Source organism: Halichoeres trimaculatus, unplaced genomic scaffold, assembly GCF_033239565.1.
Source record: "Halichoeres trimaculatus isolate MK-OKI-2021-1 unplaced genomic scaffold, fHalTri1.1 fHalTri1_scaffold_21, whole genome shotgun sequence".
In the NCBI taxonomy this organism is placed as follows: domain Eukaryota; kingdom Metazoa; phylum Chordata; class Actinopteri; order Labriformes; family Labridae; genus Halichoeres; species Halichoeres trimaculatus.
In genome coordinates this window covers 10,827,917-10,854,150 of record NW_027437199.1, presented here as the reverse complement: position 1 = coordinate 10,854,150, position 26,234 = coordinate 10,827,917, and the positions used below count along the sequence as shown (strand labels likewise).

Sequence of the window (26,234 nt, the reverse complement as noted above, 5' to 3'; positions counted from 1 at the left end):
CACGCTCCATGAGGTTCGCCTTCGAATCCAGCCTGTGGCCTCTTTCTTGCATGTCACTCCCCACTATTGCCCTGTTTCCTGCTCTATCCACTGTCCTCTCTACTATCTAATTAAAGGAATAAAAGCCAAAAAATAACTAAAAAAAAATAAATTAAATAATTAAAAAGAAAAACACATTAAAATAGGAATTGGCCTGAAGTTAAATGAAGTAAATTCTCTTTATATTTGATTTTGTGTCGCAGGGCGGACATGATTGTAAATCAATTTTTAAAATTGTGGCCTGTCAAATAAGAGTAAAAATTTAATGCTTCTATTTCATTGAAAAATACAGAATCAAGGGAATCTCTTTCTGTCACCTGAAAGCAGAACTTGTCACGTATTAAGAAAAAGAAATGTTTTCCAACTTTTCACTGTCTCCATCCTCCTGAACTTTGAATTTACATGTACACACTAAAGTATCTACTCAAGGACGGAGCAGTTTTCTTGGTCCCTGTTGAACAGTTTCTGTACAAACGTTGGAAAAAAAAAACAATCTGCTGCTAATTACATTTCCTGTGGATGGCATGATACTTGCACATCTTTTCATCATCATCATTTGGAAATTATTTTCTCTATCGTTACAGTATTCTGCTCCTGATATGTGCTTTGTTATTGTCCCCTGTGCCCCTCAGATGAACTTTAAATTTTGTTTCTACTCATAAAACTTTTTCAGTACTTTGCTTTCATCCTTTTTTCTAACTCTTGTTGTTTTGAAGTAGAACTTAAATTGTGATCCTCTCTCTGTCCCATACAGTCTGTGCAGTGGATAATAACACCACTTGAACTTTTGAACTTAAAGTTGGGCTCACAAATGTAAAAGCCTCTGTGCTTTCTGGGGAAAGAGCCGTCAATCATTTTTTGTAAAGCCCAGAGCAGACGCTGTCTTTGTCTTCTCAGATAACCTTGGGTCTATGACACTGCTGTCTGTGCTTCTGACTGATGTGTGTTAAAGTTGTGTCTCTTGTTTTATGAGGAGCTTAACCATAAAAAACAACAGTTAGGATGATTTGAACGGCTGGCTAAACCTCAGACACACTGAGTCCTGACTGTGTGTGTGTGTTTGAGATGGAGCGTCCTCTGTCAGCTGGACGTTGATGCCTCATTTCCATCTTTGTGGGAGGAACATAGTTCAGGGAGGAGGTAATGAGGTGAGCTGTGGACACACCTGATCATACCTGTCCATCAAACTGCCTGTGAGAGACAGAGAACACTGTAAAATGAGGAATCAACACAAACTCATCCAGGCAACTCGCATTTAACGATATTCACTGAGATTTAAAGCATCAGAAAATACTTCATTGTCTCCTTGTTTTAAACATGGATGTGAAGTAACAATGCTGGATATTCAAACTAAGGGTGTGTAAATTTTCAGACTGCTACATATGATGTGGAAATCCCTGAATCTGTTTGTGAACTGATCAAAATAGTGCGTTATAAAAGTTTTTTTTAAAAAGTGATCTTAATGAGACTTGCTGATGTGATGAGGTAATCACATAAAGATTTCCTAGCTGGTTCATGACACATTGGAAGAGTGGGACTCAAACAACAAGGTCTGACAATACCTGTAGAGCAGTGGCCAATCAAAGGAAAGGAGAGCATCAAAGAGACTGTAGCTAAAACAAAGTGTTTCAGACTGAGGGTGGAATAAAGTTTTTCTAAAATACCAGTGCAAGAAAAATATTTTTTTGAGCCGTAAACCATGTAAAGCTTCTACAGGTTACCAGAGGGGCTGTATAAAAAAAAGCACAATACCCCCTCTTTAAGCCAGTGTATTGCCTACCCATTGTGGGATTTCTCACTGGATGTTCAGGGAGCAGTTTTTGGATCGATCATTTGGTGGTTGATTTCCCTGAACTATGAGCAACTGTGTTATAGCTCCTATAAGGAACTTTGGTTTGAGTTTAGGACACCTTGTAGCTAGAATAGTGTGTCGAAACAGTGAGTTTATGCTGATGATCTGGTTTGTTTATGCAGCTCATATAGAGTCATTGGTTTCAGGTAAGTTTTTTTAAACCTGCCCAAAAATTCTCACAGAGGGTTTTGACAGAGACTTGAAAAGCACTCAGAGAGCGCAGACCTCCACCAAGCATATTGTGATTGTCACCAACACTTAAGTCCTACTTTAATGTTATACTCCCTTTCAGCAGACTGTCTGCTACAATTTGGTGTTAGTTGCAGGTTTGTACGATGATGTGTTACCTGACAGTGTTGAACATTATGATGACCCAGTACATATTTCATATTCAGGATCGTAGTATCCAGAATATTGCCAGGATCTGGATCGTACTTTTACATCTGTCAGAAATTATGGTGACCTTGTCTTGTGTTGTTCTGCAAAGCAATCCGACCATTTATCGTGGAGTTTTATACACATATGGTGAAACGGCCATAACTCACAATGATAATCCTGAATGACAATGATCCGGATCACCTCTAAAATGTAATCACTTCTTATCCCATTTTGAACATTTCCCGGAAATTTAATCAAGATCCGTTGGTTACTTTTTGAGTTATGTTGTTCACAAACCAACAGAAAGATAGATGAACTCTCCCAAAAACACAACCTCCTTGGAGGAGCTAATAAAAGTAAAACTGGGGACTTCATTTGACCCGACTCTGTATGTTGTTGTTCGTTTGTCTGGAGCGTTCAGACATCTCACCCACCCTGTGAGAGTCCATCCAGCTGTAAAGGCTCTGTTTATGTTGTCTCACTCCTGCAGTTGATGCTTCAGCCTCTAAACCAGCTGAAGGTCAGAGTGGTCAGGACTTTTCTGACTGCTCCCTCCTCTGTGGGGCTGCAGGATAATTTAAGTGTCAGCTTCGTGGTCAGTTAATCTCATTATAATTTTCCATCATAGTGTGCCAGAGCCTTTTTTCCTGCCAACACTCAATCCTAATGTGTCCTTAACTCAAGAAATAGTTTGCTCGCCCAATTTTTCAGAGTTTGAGCAGCGATTTAAATCCCATTAAAGTGATGATTAGACTAATGAAGCCACGGAGGGATCGGATCCTGCAGCACGCTGCAGACCAGGATCCTTCAGGGCCACGGAGCCAATGCAGCCCACTCGGTCTCTGCAGAGCCGGTAATCAGACTCACAAACACACATTTCATGTCCTTTGGTGCTGTTCGGCTGAAATGAAGAAACATTCATCATCTCTTGCGCAAGAAAAACTAACACCAAGAAAGAAGGTCAGAGCCTTCCTGGTCAGGGACGCATGGCTTCTATTTTTGGTGGATCAAGTAGATTAAAACATTTAAACACATTAAAACACATTGAAACATCTTGTTGGACAAGAAATACAAGAAGTTTAATCAGGTAGGAAGCGTGGAAACCCTCTGTCACATGGCTTGTATTCCAGCAACACAGGCAGTGGAGCTTTTTCTCCATGTCCCCCAAGTCCGTATGAACGTATGAATGTGAGTGAAATGATGTGAAGGTTTAATTGACCTTGTCGGTGTCCTCTCTGCTTGCAGCTCCAGAAAACTCTGTCCGAGCTGGATGAGGATGATCCATGCTACGAGTTCCGTCGAGAGCGATTCACCGTCCACAGAACTCACCTGTACTTCCTGCACTACGAGTACGAACCGTCCTCTGACAACACCGACGTCACGCTGGTGGCGCAGCTCTCCATGGACAGGTAACATTCTGTGAAACAAAATAACTATCACTGTAACAACTGGACAATCTATTTTCATTTTTATGCACTCTCTGGCCAGGAAGAACTTTCCTTACACCTCACTACGTATCAAAAAGCCTTTTTGTTTTTCCATCTGTGCATTTATTTAACAAAGCAAATAGGCATCTTCATCCTCACTAGTCGGCACCAGAGTCACAAGCAAGTTGAAAAATTATTCCATCCATCCATTCTCATTCAGGGTAGTAGTCCAAGCAATGTGATCCAGACTTCCCTCTTCTGGTGGATCACAAGGTTTTCCCCATGCCTGATGGTATATCTAATCCCTCCACCAAAGTCTGGGTCTGCCTTTAGTCCTCCATTCAGGGCGGATGCAAAAAGAATACTTCCAAAGGGAGGCATCCTTGTCAAATATCCAAATCAACTGTCCTTTGATGCAAAGGACTAACGGCTCCACTGAGTGTCCCTCTTGTTTGATGACCAGCTGACCTTAAGGTTCATGTGGCCTTGATTGCTCGATCATGTGAACATGCCCTCTATAACATCAGGAGGGTCAGACCCTACCAGCCACAACAAGCCATGCAGCTTCTGTTTCAGGCCCTTGTGATTTCATGCACCAACCACTAACAAACATTGACAAGAACGGCCCCTGCCTACCTGGGGTCCCTCTTCCAGGTCTACACTCCCTCTCGCCCACTACACTCTGCTTGTGAAAAATGCCTGGTGCTTCCAGCCAAGTGCGGCTCCAAATCTCTAGCCAGACTCTTCTCCTCTGTTGTGCCCAGATGGTGGAATGAATCACCTAACTCTATATGATCCACAGAACCCCTTTCTACTTTAAGAGATGTCTGAAGACTCACCTGTTCAGGAAACACTTAAGCACCTAATCTGACCCTTCTCCTCTTTGTCCTCAGGGGTAAAATTAGTCAGAAGGTCTCGGACCCAGCTGTTAGTAAATTTTCAGCACTAATTACTGAATGTTGTTGAAGGTTGAAGTATATTGTTACAGCAATTAATTGTGGTTAGTTGTCTACATTTTTTTCTACATTATTAAAAAAATAAAAATTTTGCAGTTAATGGCAGCACCTGCAGCCAAATAACATGTAGCACTTTGTCCCACTATCTAGGTTTTCCCTCTGTCTAGATTCTTGCTTGTGTTGTACGTCGCTTTGGACAAAAGCGTCTGCTATGTCTGTAGGTGAGGGTTGGAACATTGAGCCACTGGTAAACAGAAAGTTTCGCCTTCATAATCAGCTCTCTCATCTCCACAATTGTCTACCAGTCCACTGAACAAGGGACTAAAGACTGGTGCTAGCTCTGCTAACTTTAGCTACACTCTTATATCATAATGTTGAGCTGCAAACATTGGGGTCCCATGTTTTGTCGTGTTGAATAATTTGTGCACAGTTTGAGGATTTTCTGAGTGTTTTCTCAGCTTAAGACTCGTTACTAGAATTAATATTTTAGCTAAGATGACAGAAGGAATCTGGTTGCGTCCAAACATTCCTGCTCCCAGCAGCAGACACAAGAGAAGTACAGGTGAGCTGAGCAAATGTTACAAAATTCAACAGATTCAACTCAGCCGTCAAAATCATTACAATTGAATAAGTCAGTAACACGGACCTGTGATGACATTGACTTATTCATGAGACTTCTTTATGGAGGAAGTCTTACTGCATTATACCATGTCGAGGAAACTTTAAATTTGGATTTTACAGCAGAGGGGAGATAAAAAAAAACACTTCTGATGCCAGGGGCTTCTCTGAATTCACGTTTCTTTTTCGGCATTCATGATATGAAAACTATGACACCTGTGAAGGTGGTGAAATATGCGAACCGCTCATTGTGAATTGCTTTATGGACGGTTATTGAATCATGCCTTCATCCAGAATCCTGGGGCTAATGGCGTTGGAGAGCCTGTAAAGAAAAGGAGTGCAGGTTAACTGGAAATGATTTGCTCCTCAGTGTGACGCTGTTGTATTTTTGATTTGCAGTCACTCAAAACCAAATCAAACCAAATCACTTGAGTATCCTGGTCGAAGGGTGAGTGTGTGTATTTTATCAGGTTTATTTCACCAACAGGTCATGATCAGGCTGTGAAGCTGAACAGGTCCCATTGTAACACCATACAATAAGACAACAGAGCCTTTAGACAGATCTGCAGCATCAGATGTGACATACAGCTCTTAGAAGACACAGCCAATAAAACACTCAACCGTAAGAAATCATGAAAAAAAAAACTTTTTTTCTTTGGATGAGAGATGAAGAAATCCAACATTAAACATCATCCAGTCTGCCATTTAAAAGTCTCCATTTATGCTGATCAGAGGTGTCATAAGCAGCTCCAACATCCAGTTTGAAGGTCTTTTTATTCAGTTGTTAAATTTATCTCCTTCCTCTTCAGCTCTTTCTGTACTCATAATGGGATCAGGTCTTTTTAGATTATTCATGCAGACATCTGAAATGGACCCAAAAAACATCTTGATTAAACTCTGCCAGTGTCCTCACTCAAGTTAATGGACTGATACAAAACAATGTTTTCGATTTATTTATTGTTAATTTCTTTTGGACATCTTGGGGCTACAACAAAACAAACTGAACATAATTTGGATTATTCCAAAATCAAGCTGATCATAAAATTTCAATGTTTCAGTTTGATGAGGAGTGAATTTGTAGGTTCTTTGTGTAATGTTTCATACCTGACTCTTATGGGTTGTTGCTCCTTATGGCCAGTTTATAACGTAGAATAATCTAGCTAACTAACCACAATCAATTGCTGCAACAATATACTTTAACCTTCAACAACATTCAGTAATTAGTGCTGAAAATTCACTAAGAGCTGAGTCTGAGACCTTCTGACTCATTCTACCCCTGAGGACAAAGAGGAGAAGGGTCAGATTAAGTGCTTAAGTGTTCCCTGAACAGATACGTTTTCAGACATCTCTTAAAAGTAGAAAGGGACTCTGTGGATCATATAGAGTTAGGTAATTCATTCCACCATTTGGGCACAACAGAAGAGAAGTCTGGTTAGAGATTTAGAGCCACGCTGGGCTGGAAGCACCAGGAGTCTTTCACAAGCAGAGTGTAGTGGGTGAGAAGGAGTGTAGACCTGGAAGAGTGACCCCAGGTAGGCAGGAGCCGTTCTTGTCAATGTTTTGTAAGTCAGAAGAAAAGCTTTGAATTTGATTGAAGCTGCCTCTGGAAGCCAGTGAAGAGAGATTGATAGCGGAATGACATGTGCTGTTTTGGGCTGGTTAAAGACCAGACGTGCTGCTGCATTCTGGGTAATCTGCAGAGATTTAAATGTACACGCAGGGAGGCCTGCCAGGAGGGAGTTGCAGTAGTCCATGCATGATATCACAAGGGCCTGTTGTGTCAGGTAGGATCTGATCCTCCTGATGTTATAGAGCAGGGGTGGCCAACCAGTCAGAGACTAAGAGCCACAAAAATTACTGTGGTACTACAACGAGCCGTATCACACACGTGGTCTTAGAAACACACTTCCTCTCACACATAAATGAAACGACATAAAATAAAAATCAATACATTCCCATCTATCTATCTAGATAGCTATGAGCACATGAGCTATTGAGAGGAGCACATGTAGAGAAGCGAAACCGAAACTTAAGTATCAATCTCATCACCTGAGCATTGCCCAATACTGATCCCAACATTGCATCAATATATAGATATTTTAGATTGATCAGCACACCACTACTCATAACTATATATCTATAATTTTTTTAATGAATGGATCGAAGAGCATCACACCAAAAGGCAAAGAGCCACATGCGGCTCACGAGCCACAGGTTGGCCACCCCTGCTATAGAGGGCATATCAACAAGTAAAATTAGCCTGAAGTCTCAGTGCTTGTTAAAATTACAGGGGATACATCAGCATTACATAAAGTTTGACAAAAACAAGCTGTTTGTTTCCTTACATGTTGTTCTGGGGTAAACTCATGGCTCCTCCTGTCACAGCTTTCTTATCTTATTACATTACCAGAGCTTCATTCTGTGTTGTTGCCACCACAGTGTTCCTCCCAAGGAACATTTAACTCTCCCCTTATTTAACCTAATGTGGAGAAAAGGGGAACAGCAGTGGAATAAGATGGGACTGTCACAGAGGCATTAGCTGCTAATGGGGACAGTGTTTCCTCCTTCTGTTTCCCCAGCAAGGTTTTCACTAAAATACAATAACAAGCAGCAGACTGTTATTTTTCATTTTGTTCGCAGATAAACTGAGTTCAATGGCAGAGAATGCTGCTGCTTAGAAAAAGGCTTCAGTAAATTCCAGTAAATTAATTTGGCACATGCTCCTTTGAGGATGGTTGCAAACACCCCCAAAGAATTTCTTTTGTACCTCAAAGTATAAACCCTCGCCACAATATTATTATTTATCACTCATAAAACACTGTTGTTGAATTTGCTGTGCACGTTCTAAATCTCAGGGTAATATCCTTTAGTTTAAATGACCCAATGGTACGTTAAGTCACCCTCAGGACAAGCAACACTTAGTTTTAATATTGTCAGTATGTCCTATCTTCTGTTCAGCAGTATATTATTATGTAGCGTGCGTAATAAACGCTGCTGCCTCTAGGGGCTGCAAGCTGGCTCCAGACTTTGTCTCATTTTAATGAGGCCCATGGTGGCTCTGCGGGGGGAAATACGGCATGTTGCAGATCTAAAACAATGTCAGACATGCAGCAAATAACACGAATGCACCTTCAGATGGAATACAAAATGAAAAAGAGTTACTGTAGGGAGAAAAAGCTGAGGAATCAGAACAGAGAGAAAGAAACACATGAAAATAAAATGTTCAGCACAGATTTTACAGTATGAAATGTATCGACGATGTGTACGAACCTGCTCCCCCTCTCCAGCATCACTATCGTACAGCAGATTACATCCAGTGTTTTCAAAGCTCCAGTCTTCAAAGCAGGGCTTCCTGCTGACTCAGCCTGTCGTTTTATGTAACGACGATAAAATAAATATCAGCACATTATATCAGGCTGCATATGAATTTCAAGATTGAGTGATTCATTATAGCATATCTTCAATAAAGTAATCTAAGCTGTGGGCTATTTGTAATGGTCCTGTTGTTTCTCATGTCTCTTTTTCAAGTCACAAAGAAAGAGAAATGACAGGAAGCAGCCACAGGGCTCAGTTTGATGCTTAAAATCCTCCAGATTCTGACAGATGAATAAAAAGCAGCCACAATAAAATAATCATTTCATCTGAAAGGGACTGAGGCCTTATTTTCCATTTCCATTTCTGACATTTATTAGTTGGATCTATGCAATCTTGAAGCCCCACAATAACAAGATGTACATCAAAGACTTGTTAATGTCATTGCGCAGACGTTTGCTCAGTTTAAACTGTAATTATAAACATAAACCAAGAACTCGTGTCGAAGAAAAAAAAATGTATTCCAGTCTCTGCATTGCTTGGTTTATTTTTCTTTCAGATTGGTATCACATATTCACAGCTCAAAACAAGAGTCAATAGCAACAGCAAAGTAAGATGTTTGGCAGTAGCAGAGAAGATTTGGCAAATGTTTTATGAGCCCAACCCACAAACTCAGCTCTGTTGCCTATCTCACAAAATCCATGTTTCTTAAAAGAGTTGCTCCATTCCAACAGTATGAGATTTACTGCCAAGAAGCATTGTTACAACAAAGACATAATCTACCAAACACAAATTGATTTACTTTTTGTGCTGAATTAATTTTGTATTGAGCTGTCAGTATCTTGTTTGGACAAGCTCCTGCGTCTGTTGTACTTTTTATTGTGGTGTATTCACTGTTCAACACCATATCTGTGCAAATTTTTTGTTGCTTAATTCTGTAATTTTAGCTGAACTAGTTCATGTCTTGTGTCAAAGTGTCTTGTTAGCATGTTAGTATCTTGCTTTCACAAGTAGGAGTCATTATACTTTTTTTCCACGTTAGATCTTGTGTTTACTTATAAACATGTTTGTGCAAGTCCTTTGCACAGGTGTCTTATTTCCATGTTTAAGCCTAACTTTTAAGTCAAATTGATTTATAAAGCAATTTTCATACATAAGTGTTAATATCTTGTTTTCAAAAGCAAGTATCTTGTTTTATTTTTTTTTCACGTAGGTATTAGTATCATATTTGCACATGATTTATGATGATGGTTTTCATAAGTTGGTATTTTAACGTCCTTCTAACAAGATATCTTGCTTTAATATATTGTTTATCTAGCACAGGTTTTATCTTGTTTACACTGGTCACTGTTTTCTTTGCACTTGTTCATACTCTGTTGATGGACAGTTTAGTGTCTTTTTGCCTGCATTATAGTATCTTGTCAACATATGTAAAAAAGTTGATTTACGTAGATAGTTTGTGAAACAGTGTAATTTTGTCAGTATCTTGTTTAAAAAAGAAGTCTTTTTCACAATCCAGTGTTTTGCATTATCTTATAATCACGTTGGCACTTTTTAGACAAGTTACTGTCTTGTTCTCATGTTTCTCATCAACCCAGGTTATAATTGCAATTTTTTTGTGTTGTTTACATGTAAAAACATGTGAGTATCTTGTTTGTTCAAACTCCGGCTGTATTTTGACAAGCTGGTATCTTGTGCAAATTGAAGTTGTTTTTTCACACAAATGATCCTTTTTTGATTGTCACATCAGCGTCCGTGTCTCAATATGAATTCTGTTATCCCATTTTTACATTTCTGTTGTGTTATTCCTCCCCAGACTCCAGATGTTGGAGGCCATTTGTAAACACTGGGAGGGGCCCATCAGCCTGGCCCTGTACCTGTCAGATGCTGAGGCCCAGCAGTTCCTGCGCTACGCTCAGGGGTCTGAGGTGCTGATGAGCCGCGGGAACGTCGGTTATCACATCGTCTACAAAGAGGGGCAGTTCTACCCCGTCAACCTGCTGAGAAATGTGGCCATGCGGCAGGTCAACACACCTTACATGTTCCTGTCAGATATCGACTTCCTGCCCATGTACGGCCTCTATGAGTACCTCAGGTAAGACAACAAGAATCACATGGAATAAAGCAATATGAAAGGCTCAGGCGCTCAAAATTCGTAATTGGGACTGGAATTATTGAGGTTTGGAAATCCTTCTTTTGCAGTTCAGGATAAGCTAATTGAGCATGTTTTGGTCCCAGCCTTTATTAAAAAACTAAAAAAGAAAAGCCCTCAGAGAGCACAGACCTCCTCCAAGCATATTGTGACCGTCATGCAACACTTTAGTCCTACTTTAATGTTATACTCCCTTTCAGCAGACTGTTTGCTACAATTTGGCATTAATTGCAGGTTTGTACAATAATTTGTTTCCTGACAGTGTTGAAAATCATGATGACCCAGTACATATTTACTATTCTGGATCTTAGTATCCAGAATATTGCCAGGATCTAGATCGTACTTTTACATCTGTCAGAAATTATGGTGACCTTGTCTTGTATTCTTTTGCAAAGCAATCCGACCATTTATCATGGAGTTATATCCACATATGGTGAAAACGGCCCTATCCCACAATGATGAAGAATGCTTTAAAAAAGTCCTGGATCCAGACTGTGATCCAGATCACTTCCAAAATTTAATCACTTCTTCATTATCCCATTTTGAACATTTCCTGAAAATTTCATCAAGATCCGTTCATTACTTTTTGAGTTATGTTCATAGACAAACTCTAACAAAAAACATGACCTCCTTGGCAAAGGGAACAATACAATCTGATTCAGCTGAGTAAAATCCAGTGCTTTATAAAACCTGATGCCGGCTTCATTGACTGTGCTTATCATTTTAGCATCACTAAATGACGTGTGCGTGTGTTTTTTTCAGGAAGTCAGTGGTACAGCTGGACATGTCCAACACTAAGAAAGCTCTGGTTGTTCCAGCATTTGAGACGCTGAGATATCGCCTGTCCTACCCCAAGTCCAAAGCTGAGCTGCTCTCTCAGCTGGACATGGGGACGCTCTTTACCTTCAGGTAAACCACCTCTCTGTTTCTGTTTCTCCAGCAGCCCCTTTCATTCCCATGTCTTTAAATGTTGGTTGCATTAACCAGTGATATTGATTCCTCTGTGAATTCATTCATTAACTCGGATCTTTACTTCACCCTTTGAAGCACAGTGTGGCAGGGATTTGTTGAGCCTGTGACGAACAGACAACTGATAAAGAATAAAGCTTGAAGAAAACAATACAAAATTGATAGACGGCAAAATTAATTTGGTATGAAATTGTAGGAATTCATTCTGTTTTCAGTCTTTTTTTTTCTTTTTTCTTTTTTTTTAAGAAAAGAGATTTTAATTTATTCTCAGCATTATTTGAGAGAAAACTTAGTCACTCTGTCGATGAATTCTCCGCTGCCAGCTCTGCCATTTGGGTTGAGTTTGATGAAATAAAAAGCAGGAACAGCCTGTACATATATTGATTGTAAATATGTATTATTTATAAGCTATTATTCCAAAAGTAAATGGCTAGAGTGAGGTGGTGCTTTAATTGCATTATCCCAGAAATCCAGAACACAAACAGCAGCTCTTTCACACACACACACAGATGCACACACACACCCTGCTGGCTGGAGGCAGGAACATGGAGGTGTGATTCTTCAGCACGGCTGGAGAAAAGGTGTTTATTTTCTGCACTGTGTGGTCACGCTGCCTTCAGTCACACTCACTTCTCCTTGCCCTCCTACAATTTGCAGTGCGTGAAAACCTTTTTTTATCTTGGTGGTTGGTGGAGAAAAAGGGTTGTGATGGCACAGCAAGAGAAAAAACCAGCACAGCTTTTACCCATCAGAAATGATTTGGACACAGGGAGTGGTAAACATGAGTTCATGAAGGGAGTCCAGACTTTAAGAAAAGAAAAAAGTCTGTGATACAGACCGAGGTTTGAAATCAAAGTGTCGCCTCAGAATCTAGAAAATATAGACCACAAGGAGCTCACTCACTCCACTCTCAGTGCCTCGATTTAACATTTCCTTTCCTTTCCTCCTTCCATTTCCTTTCCTTGCCCCTTTATTGTTCTCGCTTTACATGTTGCCTCTGGGGTCCATCATAGCCAGGCACAACCTAGCTTTTCCCTGCTATGCAGATGACCTGCAAATCTATCTTCCTGTGTTCTCTAACTGACTGCATTGCATACATTAAAAAAGGGTTAGTGCAAAATTATCTGTACCTAAATGAGGATAAAACAGAGTATGTTCTGTTTAGTGATTCTGCACACTCTGATGCTCTGTCTTTTAACTTAGGTTCTTCTGTGAAGAATCTTGGTGTCTTCTTTGATAGCAGTTTAAAATTTGACAAACAAGTTGACATTGTGGTCAGGGCAGGTTTTTATCATTTACGTGTTAAAAAGGTAAAACCAGACTGGGAAAAAAACATTCATGCTTTTATTGGCTTAAGGCTTGACTACTTTAAAGCGTTGTATGTCCGAGTCTCTAAAGACTGGCACACATTACAGGACTCTCCAAAACTTCACACATTTAGAGAGCACACACTTGATGATAACAAAAGACAGATCAAACAAGATTTCTCTCTTCTGATCTTAAAGCGTGTGGTGTGCACTCTGAGGACACCGCACACTAACAGATTCTTTAGCACAGCTTCAGCTTCTCGCTCAATATTCCAAATCTTGCATAGTAAAACGAGACTTTGGTGTAAACAAACATGACAGAAAAAAGCGAAGAAGTTTGTTTTCGGACTCTACAATTAAAAAAAAAAAAACACAAAAGAAAAAGGATTATGGAAAAGGTTGTGGAGACGGCGGCGGGGATATGGGCTGTGTGTGTGTCCTGTCCTGATTTTAATGGAAAGCACTTAGATCACCTTGTGTGTTGGAAGGGCTCTACAAATTAAAGTTGATTGATTGATTTCCTCTCGTTGTTCAGGTACCACGTGTGGACTAAAGGCCACGCGCCCACTAATTTCGCCAAATGGCGGACAGCCACCACACCATACAGGGTGCAGTGGGAGGCTGACTTCGAGCCGTACGTCATGGTGAGGAGGGACAGTCCTGAATACGACCGTCGATTTGTGGGCTTTGGCTGGAACAAGGTGGCTCACATCATGGAGCTGGATGCACAGGTAACTGCTTTTTGAGTCATGTTAATATTTCTCAATGCTGTGTAAAAAACATTTAAAGAATAAGGCAGGAAGGAGCGTTTTATTCTGAAAAGGCTTTGTCATTATTATGAAGTAGTCCAGGTCCGCAGTATGAATGACCTGCTCTGTAAAACACCAGTTTGTAATGAAAAAAGCTGCTGATAAAAGAGGAAGTGCTTCACTAATCCTGTCAGGCAAAGTGTGATTGTAAAAGTCTGAGTTCCTAATTTCTTCTTGTATGTCACTGAGTAAAAATGAATTGTTATCTTATCACCCAAGCAGCACCAAATAGTTTTTGTCCTGAGAAGGGATTCCATTTTTTATAAGCCATATTAATGGTGACAACAGCAGGGATGAACCCTGAGAAATGAGACAAAGCTTCTAATCATCTCTTATCTCATTTGTTTTTCTGCTCACAAACTCTGCTGTGGTTCATTCATGCCTTAAGCCTCTTTCACACACTCCTGAAAATGCCTGGATTTTCCAGATTTTTCTGATTGTTCACACATCTCTCAAAGCGTTCCATGAAGTTGTCCTGTCAGACGGAGGGGCCTTTGGTGGCAGGGGGAAGAGGTGTTCGCAATTTTATTTGGAATGAAAAAAAACCAGGGCACCCTTTTTAAAACAGTTAAAGTTTTTCACATTTCAGCATCGAGCCTTCATGCCTCACTCAGTGTTTTTATTGGATTTCAGCAACTGCTTGTATTCCAGTCCAACAAGCTCCACAAACTTACACCCTGTTTTGAGTCCAGGAAGCTCTCCTTTCTCCATTTTTTTCGTACTCAGTGTTTTATTTTTGCTGTGGTGTGACACTTTTCATTGGTCACAGTGTATTTTTGTACTTCCTGCTGGATTCTCATATCAGCTCTTTGCAGCTTTTTGCAGGAGTTTTGTGAGGTGGCGGGAAGAGAAGGGCTCTTTAAAGTCAGGGTGAAAATTTCATTTGTTAGCATTCACACATGCTGTAAACCCCCCCCCCCCCCCCCCCCCCCTTAAAAAAAGTTGTTTTTTTTGTTTGTTTTTTTCTTTTTTCCTTACAAACTTTTTTGGGCCTCTTGTGCTTTACCAACACTTATTAATCAAATTTGGGGAGCACAGATTGCCTAGTGATTTAGGTTGCACTCCATGAGTTCACTCTCGCACAGGTGGCCCGAATTTGAATCTAGCCTGTGGCCTCTTGTCACTCCCCACTCTCGCCCTGTTTCCTCCACTATCCACTGTCCTCTCCACTATTCAAGTAAAGGCATAAACCCCCTAAAAATATAACTTAAAATGCATAAATAAAAAATTCAGATTTGGGCACCAACATTTTGGGATATTTGATAAAGATTTGTGCATGTGTGAATGCAGCTATAGCTATTTGAATCTTATATTTTGATTTTTTTATACCTTAACTGATGCTTTTTTTTGCTTCTATTTTTTGTGCTTTGCTTATTTGTTCATTTTTTACTATTTTGCCTTTTTCTTCCTTATTTTGCATTTTTTAATTTATTTTTCCTCTTTTTAACATAACTATTCTGGCTTTTTATGCATTTAATCAGAGAGGACAGGACAGTGGAAAGAGCGGGCAATAAGGTGAGAGTGGGGAGTGTCCTGCAGGAAAGGCACCTCAGGGGCCATACTGGCGCCCCACACCTCAGCTGCTCAGCAGTTTACCATAACCTGGAACTAGAAAAGCTTTTATTTTTAGAGTTAGTGATAATTAAATCAGAGAGCACACTCCCCAGGAACTGTAGATATCTGTTAAAAATAGCTTTGCTGACACCCAGCTGGACTGAGACTATTCTGTCTCTTTGTTCCTCTGCAGGAGTACGAGTTTGTGGTTCTCCCCAATGCCTACATGATCCACATGCCTCACGCTCCCAGCTTCGACATCACCAAGTTCCGCTCCAACAAGCAGTACCGGGTCTGCCTGAAGACCCTGAAGGAGGAGTTCCAGCAGAACATGTCGCGACGCTACGGCTTTGCGGCGCTCAAATACATGACGGCAGAGAACAACAGCTAGCTACAGCTGCAGACCCCCACACCCCCCGGCCTGGACTACTGACACACTCCTCGAGCAGGGGGGAGGAGGGGGTTAGGAAACAAGGACAGCCTGTGTGAGGCTAACGGGATGATTTGAGACTCCCTCAGACTTTTCAGAACGTTTGACCCTCATGTGGGACTGTGAGGGTCTTTATGTCCATTCTTTGTCCTCTGCTGTGAATGGGAGAGATTTCACAACTCCTTCAGGGATGTGAAAGCTGTTAAGGATAACATAAATGGGTCCTAGACCTGGACCCAAGACCTGGATGCAGGCTATGTGGGCCCCTGGATCTGGCCCTGAAGTCTGACAGACAGCAGGCGAAGAAAAGCTGACATTCAATGCCTCGCCATATTTGTAAGAGCAGTGACAGAGCTGTCGGCTGGGTGTAACGTTAAGTACGAGTGTGTGTGTGCAGGTAGATGAAAAGTGTGTTTGTGTATGTGTGTGTGTGTGTTCCTCCAGGACAGCGTTTAGCTAAACGCTTAAGCAGAGTTGAAGATGTGAAACATTTCTGAGCTTTCGTTGTGAGCAGCGGCGACGGTTTGATTGACAGCTCAACCCCGACTCGAATGCAAATCATCAGCAGGCGGCGAGATAAGACAAAGCCGTAAACACGTCCACACAGATTTACAGAATCTCGTTGTGACAACTGACGCGCACACACACACATTCTCTGATAATGTGGCGAGCAGCCAGCCAGCCAGCGTCTGCTGCTGCCTCATCATCTGATCACTCAAACACACCAGAATAAGTCGTCAGGAGCGTTAAAGCAGAGATAGGTGGAGGTTGTAGATGCTACAGAACGTATCCAGTTTGACCCTGGCAGCAGATGGTGTGGTGTGTCTTTTCGGTGTGTGTGTTTATTATGACGGCAGTGTGGTCTCCACAAACACATGCTGGAGGTCCTGTCGGTGTGTGAAGCTGCTGGAGATGACAAAGCACTCACTGGGCTCCATGCTAATCCCTCCAACAGTAGGTTTTATTCATCAGTGTGTTTACAGTCAGAGCTATAAGAAGGGGACGGGCTTTTCTTATCACACTGTTAGTACGAACTTAAACTGTGAAACTTTGAAGAAATCAAACACTGATGGTGAGGAGAGTCAGACGCTTCCTTTTCTGTTTCTTTTTCTTCTTTCTCTTTGACCTTTAGTTTGTCATCAGTATGGTGGAGTTCAGGGAGGCGGACTACAAAGGAATTAGTGTGAGGTCATAGTTTTCAGCTTCATGAAGCTGGTACCTCCCCCTGCAAAGCTAACCAAGTCTGAACAGGGTTACGTTGAAAATAAGGAAACAACATCTCAGGACACTGGATTGAATAAAGGTAGGTAATGTGTGGTTAGCAGGTAGTTAGCTTTTTACCTGGCTGCTAACTTTAGACACAAAGAAGATGAAAATCAGTATATCAGGATTTTTTGTTTGACAATATCAAAGTCTTTGTGGGTTTTTTTTTTCTTTTCCAAATATAAATTTTTCATTTTAGTCTTTGTTTATAAACTGGATTGGAAAAAGTTACCACTTTTCTCCAGCAGAGGGCAAAATGTTTCTCTCCGACTCAAGTGATGTGTATTTTAGGGGAAAACATGGCTCCTGATATAATCTGTAGACATTATCATCATCATTTAACTTTTTAAAAATTACAAAAATCATAAATATTAAAAAATCCCAATTTAAATCGAATCGGCACCCCAAAAATTGTCATAGAATCGCAAGAATAGCATATAGTCCCAGCCCTAATAATTATATTGATGTTGAATTATTTATCCAACAATTTTCAAAATATAGTCCCACTGACTTTGGCAGTTGGTGTTCCACGGCCATGATTTCTTGTCTGTCTTGTGGTCGACTTAATATCAGAATTCCCTCATTCAGCTCTCCTTGTTCCCTGAGTTTTTCTGCTGACTCACCTTTAAAAATACACAAGACACATGTCACATCTTGTAACATCCCTTTTATCATCACCACTGCTCATGGTTTATTTCTTTGTTGCTCTCTTTGCTGCCATCACTAGGATTGCTGGACAAGATCCAGTATGAAAATATCTTGTGTGACCTGCCCAATTAGCATGCTAACAGAAGCTAATGTTTACTTTAATAAGATGCTAACGGTTTTAAGGGGTCAACAAGGAAAAGCTAAATGTACCAGAACTTTTTTTCCACTGATGATTTGATATGATGTGATTGGTTGGTCTTGAGTGAGTCTGTTAAAATCTGCTGGTTCAGATTACCAGATTGATCAATAGAAACATATTGGTTTGATATCAAATTAGATATAGGTTTCTGCCATACATTTATCATGACATGAAGTATGGATTCTTCATGATTGATCTTTGGAAATGTTAGCCAAGTGTGTATTATCTGCAACAAGAGAATGGAACAGAGAACATCCCTGGTTGGAGCTTTGTTAATCTAGCTCACTAGAGAAAGCCTGAGTTTGTTGAAGCTTCAAACAGAGATCCATTAGTGCAGTTAGTTTTCCTGTTAGTGCAGCGACACACCACGGGACTATTTGCTGGGATGATTGTGGCTGCAAGAGAGGAATAATTTCCCTTCTGGTGATATCAAGTGGCTCAACAGCTTTGTATGGAAATGACTTCATTTATCTTGATGTTAGCGCTGTAAGAATACGTTGGAGAACCACTCCACCAGATTCAAAGTAACAGCTGCTGTTGCTGAGTTTTCCTTTCACAGCTGTATTTAGTTGCTCATGCAGCCATTTCCAGCACAAACTGCTGTCTGCATTGGCCCCTTTTGGGGCTGTGGAAGTATTTTCTTCCTTTCTGTTTTATGTTTAAGGAGGAAACATGGGTAGACTGTCTGTAGATCCAGACATTGGAGGTTTTTCATCCACAGTCTGACAAGTATATCACAATCTGACCTGGAAGCAGATCAAATTTCTCTTACAGACATAGTTCACAACCTCTGATCCTCCCTGTCATATTCTTTTTATTTTAGAATTTCTGACTAGTGTTTGTCACAATAAATCAGCCATATATATAGTATTATTCAATGTTTATATACAGAAATGCTGCTGTTATGGCAAGTTTTTCTAACCCGGCAACGGGAATGCTGAACTCTGAGATGACATCATTCCCACTCCCGACTTCCCAGGTCCGAGTACAAATGAATGCAACATAAGTCTAGCATCATCTCTCTGGTCCCTTCAACGACAGACTTTAAAAGTCTGTATCAGAAACAAATGGGTGATGTAACAGAGACTACGTTGATGTGTTAGACAGTAAAGGCTTTTACCTTACAAGTCCAGAATTGATACCTTGGAACCAGATTTTACCAAACAAAATTGAGGTTTGAATGGCTCTTGTTGTTTTCGCACATTAGACCTCTTGACAAGAACTTTCTGTCTGTGTTCATTTTAGCACCCCCTGGTGGTCAAAGTGCTGTCATTGCAGAGGAAAAAGTCAACCATATGAGCGGTCACATGGAGACAAGCATTTCCACTGACCAGTACACCTTCAGGTTTTTTTTCATCACATTACTTGACTGTCTTAGACCGTGCAAGGACACAGTCCCTAAAGAAAACCATGCAAGAACACAGAGAAAGCCCAGGGGATGTAAACATACGAAGCCTGATTTGATAAGAGCTAGAATTGAGCCTTGGAATCTATTATTTGAAGACGGCGGCGCAAAATAGGCCGTTTCCCACAGAAATATAAACAATAAAAGTATCACAGATGGTTTGAAACGGCAGAAACTCCGGATAAAAGAGAAAGTGGTGCTTGAATTGGGGTTGTTTTATTTGTAGCGTTGTGTGCTCGCTGAACCACAACATACTGATGTTAAACTACAGATGTGTCTCTTTCTCTGCACAGAAAAGCTGCAGCAGAGCTCAGAGCAGCCGTCCAGGTCTAAGTGTTAGTTTGAATGTACTGAGTGTGTGTGTGTGTGTGTGGGTGGTGAATTTTGGTGTATGCTCAGTGTAAAGGTTTGTGTGTGAGTGTGTGTGGTGTGCAGGGAGGAGCTGTGGTGTGTAAGTAGGACAGTCTGACTGATGCTGCTACCTGAATAAAAGCAAAGAGTCGAACATGCTGAGAGTGTTTCATCTTTTCTTCTCTGTGAATCTCGCTTTAACCTCCTGAACCCAAAGCAAAGAGGGAGTCATGTGACCTTTTGTTGTTAACACATAGTACTAGAGTTCACCTGAGTGTGAGTTCACCTGCAGGAGCTCCCCAGAGTCTTTCCTTTCTTTCCTGAAGTTTCACTTTTATTCTTTTTGTAATGTCAGCATCAGTTAAGAAAGAAAGAGAAATACTTTTCTAATAGTCAGATTTTTTTGCCTAAGGAGGAGATTTTTAAATTAGCGATGATGTCATCAGGTCGAAGTGGCTCCATGAGAAACAAAGGATTCCGTTTTTTTGTCCCTCATCCCTTTTAGACTTAAAAGTTCAGGATATCTCGGTGTGTGGTGTTTAAATAGCTTAATTTCCTGTTTTCCTGTTAGTGCTTCACAAAGTCTGATAAAAAAAGATAGACGCCATAGCAGCTTCCCAAAAGTGAAGCCGAAACATTTAAAGCTCCCCACACTGACTGGCTGCAGAATAGCAAATAACCTCCACTTCCTGATAGTGAACAAAAGAGACAACTGTGGTAAACCATAAACCCTAGAACACATTCCATAAAAGATATCTCGAAATGTGCAAAAGTTTGTAATTGCAGCAGGAAATCTCCCTCCGAAAAAGGACATTCACATTATTGTGAAAAGTCTCTCAGTGTAGAAAGGCAAGAAAAGGAAAAAAAAGAAAAGGGAAGTAGTAAAGTAACCGAGGAAAGTTGAGAGGAAATGTAAAAAACAAGAACGCAAGGGTCACTGAACACGCAAATCTGTTGTGGTGGACTGGACCCACCCGAGGGACCAATCAGTGATTGACAACAGGGTAAATGTGGCTTAAGTTAGAGAAAGAGGCAGGTTGTCATTACCGCTGATCTTTACACACACAGGCTGATCTCACTTACCTCATGTGTCTAGGCTTCTCATGGGGGTATTTTGGCATCACTTTTGTACAAAGGAGGAGGACGTCCATCTTTATGTGAAGTCAGTGGTACTGAATAACAGTTCTTTACAAAGAACACCTAAATCAATGTCACTGATTTAGTGCTTTTGAATCTATAACATTGTAAGACAGTTCCTGGGGCTCTGATAGTTTAGATTTAATGTTTATATTTTAATGATTATCTTTTGAATTTACAAGTGTTTGGAAAAAGCTTTTGATCTGTATTAAAATCTGCTGACCACAGTATTCCTGTTCTTACACAATCCTCCCATAAAAAATTGAACTTGAATACAAAAGTCATGAAGAGGATGCTCAAAGAGATGCTGATAAGAGAATCTTTCCCTGTAGTTTTCATTGACCTTTTTGTTTCCTGTGATACCACCAGCTCCTCAGCCTGATGGTCTGCAGTGCCTCTAAATGAAATGTTCTCAGTGCCGTCAGTTTATCAGCTCCCTGGAGTCCGACTGTCCCCGGTCGAGCCATCCCTTAACTCCCCTTTAATGAAGGTCCCACAGCTCCATCCCTCTTATCGGATAGGCTATTAAAAGTTTTACTGGAGCCGCTCATTAATTCAATTTAAAATTTAATGCATGAATTTCAGCGGACTTCTGGATAATGCATTCAGAGGATTGGAGGCTGTTAGCCCTACAGAGATGAACAGTGGCCTTTATGAGCAGGACGGGGAGAGTTTTAAAGGCTGGAGCTGCACCTACAGAGGAGCTCACGTCCTCTATTGTCATATACACAAAAGTGAAGGGTAAAGGTTGGTAATGACGTTCATATATCTCTGTTCAGATGAGTTTGCATTAACTTGAAATTAAGCATTAACACATGAAATCATGCAAAAGTTTGAATATAGTTTTCTTTTCTGAAGATAGAGAAAAAGTTCATCCTAGCTCTCGATAGGTTGCTTTATTTTTCTAATTTGCTTAAGATGCCCCACACACATCTCAAATATTACTCATTTTTCTTCTGCCAAATAGCAGCTGTCGTCTGATGGAGCTGTCTGACACACAGCTGTAAAGAAACAAACCTCAGATTATTTTCAATCCAGATTATCGTGCTCATTCATGAGAAAAAGGCTGTGTCTGAGTGTTGGAGTTCTCCAGAGGTTGTCTGGTCTTTTGGTGAATTCTTGTTCTACACTGACACCTAGTGGTTACTTTAAAAGCCTTTGTGTTGTATATTTATAAAGTTTAACTGTACATAGATGAATAAAGATGATGAGTTTCTAGTGCCTGTTTTCAGGATACAGCAGGCATCTGGAACTTTTTGCAGTGACACAGTGTATTCGACTAAAGATTTCTTAAAGCAGGCTTGCATTGAAAACCAGTACGTTGCAGTCTTAGGTCACGGACTTCTCAGGCACTTTCTCTGACACAGAGCTGGCTGTTAGGTTAACCTAAAGCCACGCAAAGATTTATCTATTTCATTTATTTGCCTAATTTTTGAGTTTCTTAACAACCTTTCAGTAATGAACCTGTGTGTCAAAAGTTTGGAAGTTAAGTTTAGAGCTGAATTTTGGCTGCTTTGAACAGGATTTTAAAGGCTCCTTTTCCAAAAGTCATACCTTCTTTATCAACGATCAGACTTTTTGGTACCTTTGTCTCCATTTTTGTTGGTGGGCTAACTTCTTTACTGTTCAGTTAAAAACATAAGACGCAACCATATATTCTGACTCACCAGAGTCTCAGTTTCACTGTAAGTGGTAAGTTACCCATGTACAACAGAACATTGACACAATGGTAAAAGGATAAAACTTATCATACGCTTTCAATACTCAAGTCCGGGCCCCGTCCTTCAGATTCAACATGTTTATATAAAAATGTATTAATAAGTTGCATCACGCTTCTTTGTCTGTCAAAAAGGTGGCATCAACAGCAGTTTGAGGAAAACAATAAGGTGGTTCTGTGATGAAATAGTGGAAGTTTTTCCTGAAGATAGAAAAAATGTACTGTAAAACAGTGGTCCCCAACATTTTTTGCACCATGGACCAGTTTAGTGTCAGACAATATTTTCACAGAGCGGCTCTTCTTCTGTTTCTTCACTGTCTCTTTACCCTCGTTTTTTGCCAATTTTGCTAGCTTGGGGGTCTGGTATCAAGAATGAGTCATAGACAGGTATGATGGAGGGAATTTGGTCATTTTTTTATTTAAAAAAAAGGTCCGAATTAGATAATAAATCAAACAGAAATAATGCAAGTTGAGATTTTTTAATGTGCAGCCTGGTACCAGTTGACCCACAGACCAGCACCGGTCCGCGGCCCAGGTGTTGGGGACCACTGCTGTAGAAGAACAGATAACAGGGTGAGCAAGAGCAGCTCGGCAACCACCATCTGATGGATTCAGCCAGGCAGGGTCACCTCTGCCCTCCCCTCTCCTTCCTGACAGATGTTTACAGATGGCTGTGACAGAGGTGTGCAGGGTGACGACAGTGCGGCGCTCCATCCCAGAGGGCCAGGCACAGTCTCCTCACGTAGAATCATAATGGAGAATGTCTGGAGCTGGTCGATTGAGGCGATCAATCACCGTCTGCAGGCCTCCCCTCACAGACAGCCCAGCTAGCAGCAACACTGACACAGTTTATTACCAAAGCCAAACTGTTCCTCCTGCATCACGTCACCTGGGAGCACAGCATGATCTGTAAAAACTAAGTCACGGTTTGAGTTTACTCTCATATGAGTTCTTTACAATTCAGAGCAAAGCAGCCAGCCTCTACTCTTTCATTCACCAGAACACCTCCACCTGTATGCAGGGTTTGAGAAATAGCTTTGACATTTCTTAAATTGCTCTGACATTTTATTGAAAGCTTTCAGTTTGCACAAGCTGCCGTTCTTTGTTACTGCTGTGATTTTTAGCAGCGGTTCACAGTTTGAAGGAACATTTTCAATCTCTGGCTCTCATGGAGCTCAGGAGGGAGCCGTGTGGATGAAAAATGTTTGGATGGACATCACAGCAGGAAGGAGTCACTTTTTAAAATGTCAGTCCTAAAATGTGCTCCATTCTTTATCCCCGCTGCTTTAAGTAAGTGTGCTAAAATCCTATTAAAGAAAATTGGACACATCATTTAGTTTGAATGTGTTTTAGATCTATTTTAGACTGCATGCATAAAAACTGTGGATCAAGAAGACAAAGCCAGCGAGGGAAAAGGAGGCTCCTTGTAAAGGCAAACGCAGAGACTGATGCTGAGCAAGAAGACACATGGGAAAAATAATACATGTATGTGGCAGAATGAGCCCAGCACAGAATTGATTTGACCCTTCAGACATGTAAAGCTTGGATTGAAAAACCTTAAGTGCCCCTCTCATTCTCCTCTTCAGGTCACGTCCGTAATATCCAACAGATGTTTCTGAAAGCCCCAAAACGCTTTCTCTTGTTTGAATAATTCACAGGGTGGACAGAGCCGAGACCACGGTACAATTAAATTCTTTTGTTTCCGTCTCGTTCATCAGAGTGTTTCTCTGACTTCCTTTTCATGTGAGGAGAAATAACCTGCAGACCAGAGAAGACGGTCCACAGAGGAACAGATAAGAGACAAACAAGAAAGAGAGGGAAGCTGCTCTGCATCAGTAATCACACACACACACACACACACACACACACACACACACACACACACACACACACACACACACACACACACACACACACACACACACACACACACACACACACACACACACACACACAAACTGAGCTTGTTAAACGGTCCCTTCATGGTTCAACTTGTTTTAAGTGATAATAATGAACACAAAAGTTTAATTTGTGCACAATCATCATGTATTTTGATCTCACTATTAAAAGTCTAAACTTTTATGTAGGACAGGAATTTCACAAAGTGTTTATCTGATGAAATAGCTAACAAAAAATGACAATTACTATAATTTCATTCTGTTGTTACTGTGTATTTCAAAATAAATGTGCATGAAGTGTACCATGCAGAAGCACACCCCTCTGGATTGTGCCAAAGCAGAGAAGTGTACCGTACCTGGACACGGTACACTTGCAGTCATACTGGCCAAACAAGCTGGACTTTAGAGTTGAAGCTTGCTTGGGCACGGCACGGATGAACAGTGTGATTGCGCAGCGGTTTAATTTTACCTGAATCAAAAGACAATGTGACTTAGGCAACTGTACAAGCTTGTCAAGATCAGGTCACCTCTATGTTTCCACAGCCCAATGATCCCGCAGTTTTATGTTTCCATATTTCTAGGACATTTGTAAAATTAGGTTTTGTGTTTCTACATTTTCCTTAAGTTTTGACCCCCCCCCAAAAAAAAATAAATAAATAAATAAATAAATAAATAAATAATTGGATAAATAAATAACAATAAAAATTTGGACACACTTTATGGTAAATAAATGAATGAATAGCTGAATGAGTAATTTAGTTTTGATCAGCCAGAAGCTAGTCAATGTGAGGTCTCAGTATAGTATATTTAGCTTAAAGGACAGAGTGTACTTAAAATAGATGTTTGCAATGAACAAAGAGACGAGTGTACCATTGCTGCTGGATAATAGGTTAGGTGTAAATTAGCTGCTGAATAGGGAGAAAGGGGAAGGTAGTCAATGCAAGGTAGAGCTGAATGGACGCCTCTCATGTAGTGCAGGGTCTAATTCTTATACATTTGTGACCTCTACTGGCAAAATAATTGTACTACAACTACAGAAGAAGCTCCTCTTTGCAGGTTTTTAAAGGAGCTGAGTTTTCATACACTTTGGAGTCTGATTATTTAATCTTGTTTTTCAGACACTAAAAATTTGTTGCACAAAATTATGACCAGGATTGCAGTTTCCAATATGAGGGACACTTAATACAAAATTTGTCAACATGAAGTGATACCTATCATACAGGTGACTGCTCGTCTCAAAAAAAGATTATTAAAGTCCATGTAAACCATCTCATTTCCACATGCATTGTTTTAAAAGGCCCTGGACTAGAGGCAAACTACTCGTACTGTGGGAAAAAGAATCTAATGTTCCGGTTACACTGACACTAAAGTACTAAAAGTCAGATGGGTTTACTTTACAGGGAAATCCAAAATGTTTTAATGCAGATATGTGTTGATGGAAAAGCTTTCACTCTTTTGGAAATATTTAATTTGCAACTTGATCATCAGCCAAATTCATGGGGGAAGGATATGATTGCTGCTATGAAACGTACAACAATAAATCATCAGCGTACAGTGATAACTGAAATTCTTTATGCTGCAAGACTCTTCTTTCTCCTAGTTGGATTAAAAAAAAGAAAGTCTTGGTCACCAAAACTCAAATACTTCAAATAGGGATTAAATCCAGCTTTCTGGGTTCTTATTCGACCTTATGGTCAAAGTGTGCACCTCATGTTTGAAAGCCGTGGTCCTCTTCATCTCCATCTTTTCATCCACTCCCCAAATATTTCTGTCTTTCAACTTCCAAAATAAATTTAAGCAAAATGCCCCCAAA

At 40.5% G+C, this 26,234-nt stretch overlaps 1 protein-coding gene across 1 annotated transcript in view; it reads left to right on the top strand.

The window, feature by feature from the left end:
• The window catches only part of large1 (LARGE xylosyl- and glucuronyltransferase 1), a 97,200-nt gene extending 77,382 nt beyond the window's left edge, over positions 1–19,818 (top strand). Inside the window, exons 11-15 of the mRNA XM_074698195.1 lie at positions 3,515–3,678; positions 10,399–10,677; positions 11,497–11,643; positions 13,546–13,741; positions 15,567–19,818. Of these exons, the coding sequence (XP_074554296.1) occupies positions 3,515–3,678; positions 10,399–10,677; positions 11,497–11,643; positions 13,546–13,741; positions 15,567–15,764 (984 nt within the window). The 3' untranslated portion in view covers positions 15,765–19,818. The remainder of the gene's footprint in view (positions 1–3,514; positions 3,679–10,398; positions 10,678–11,496; positions 11,644–13,545; positions 13,742–15,566) is intronic.
• The last annotated feature ends 6,416 nt before the right edge of the window (positions 19,819–26,234 follow it).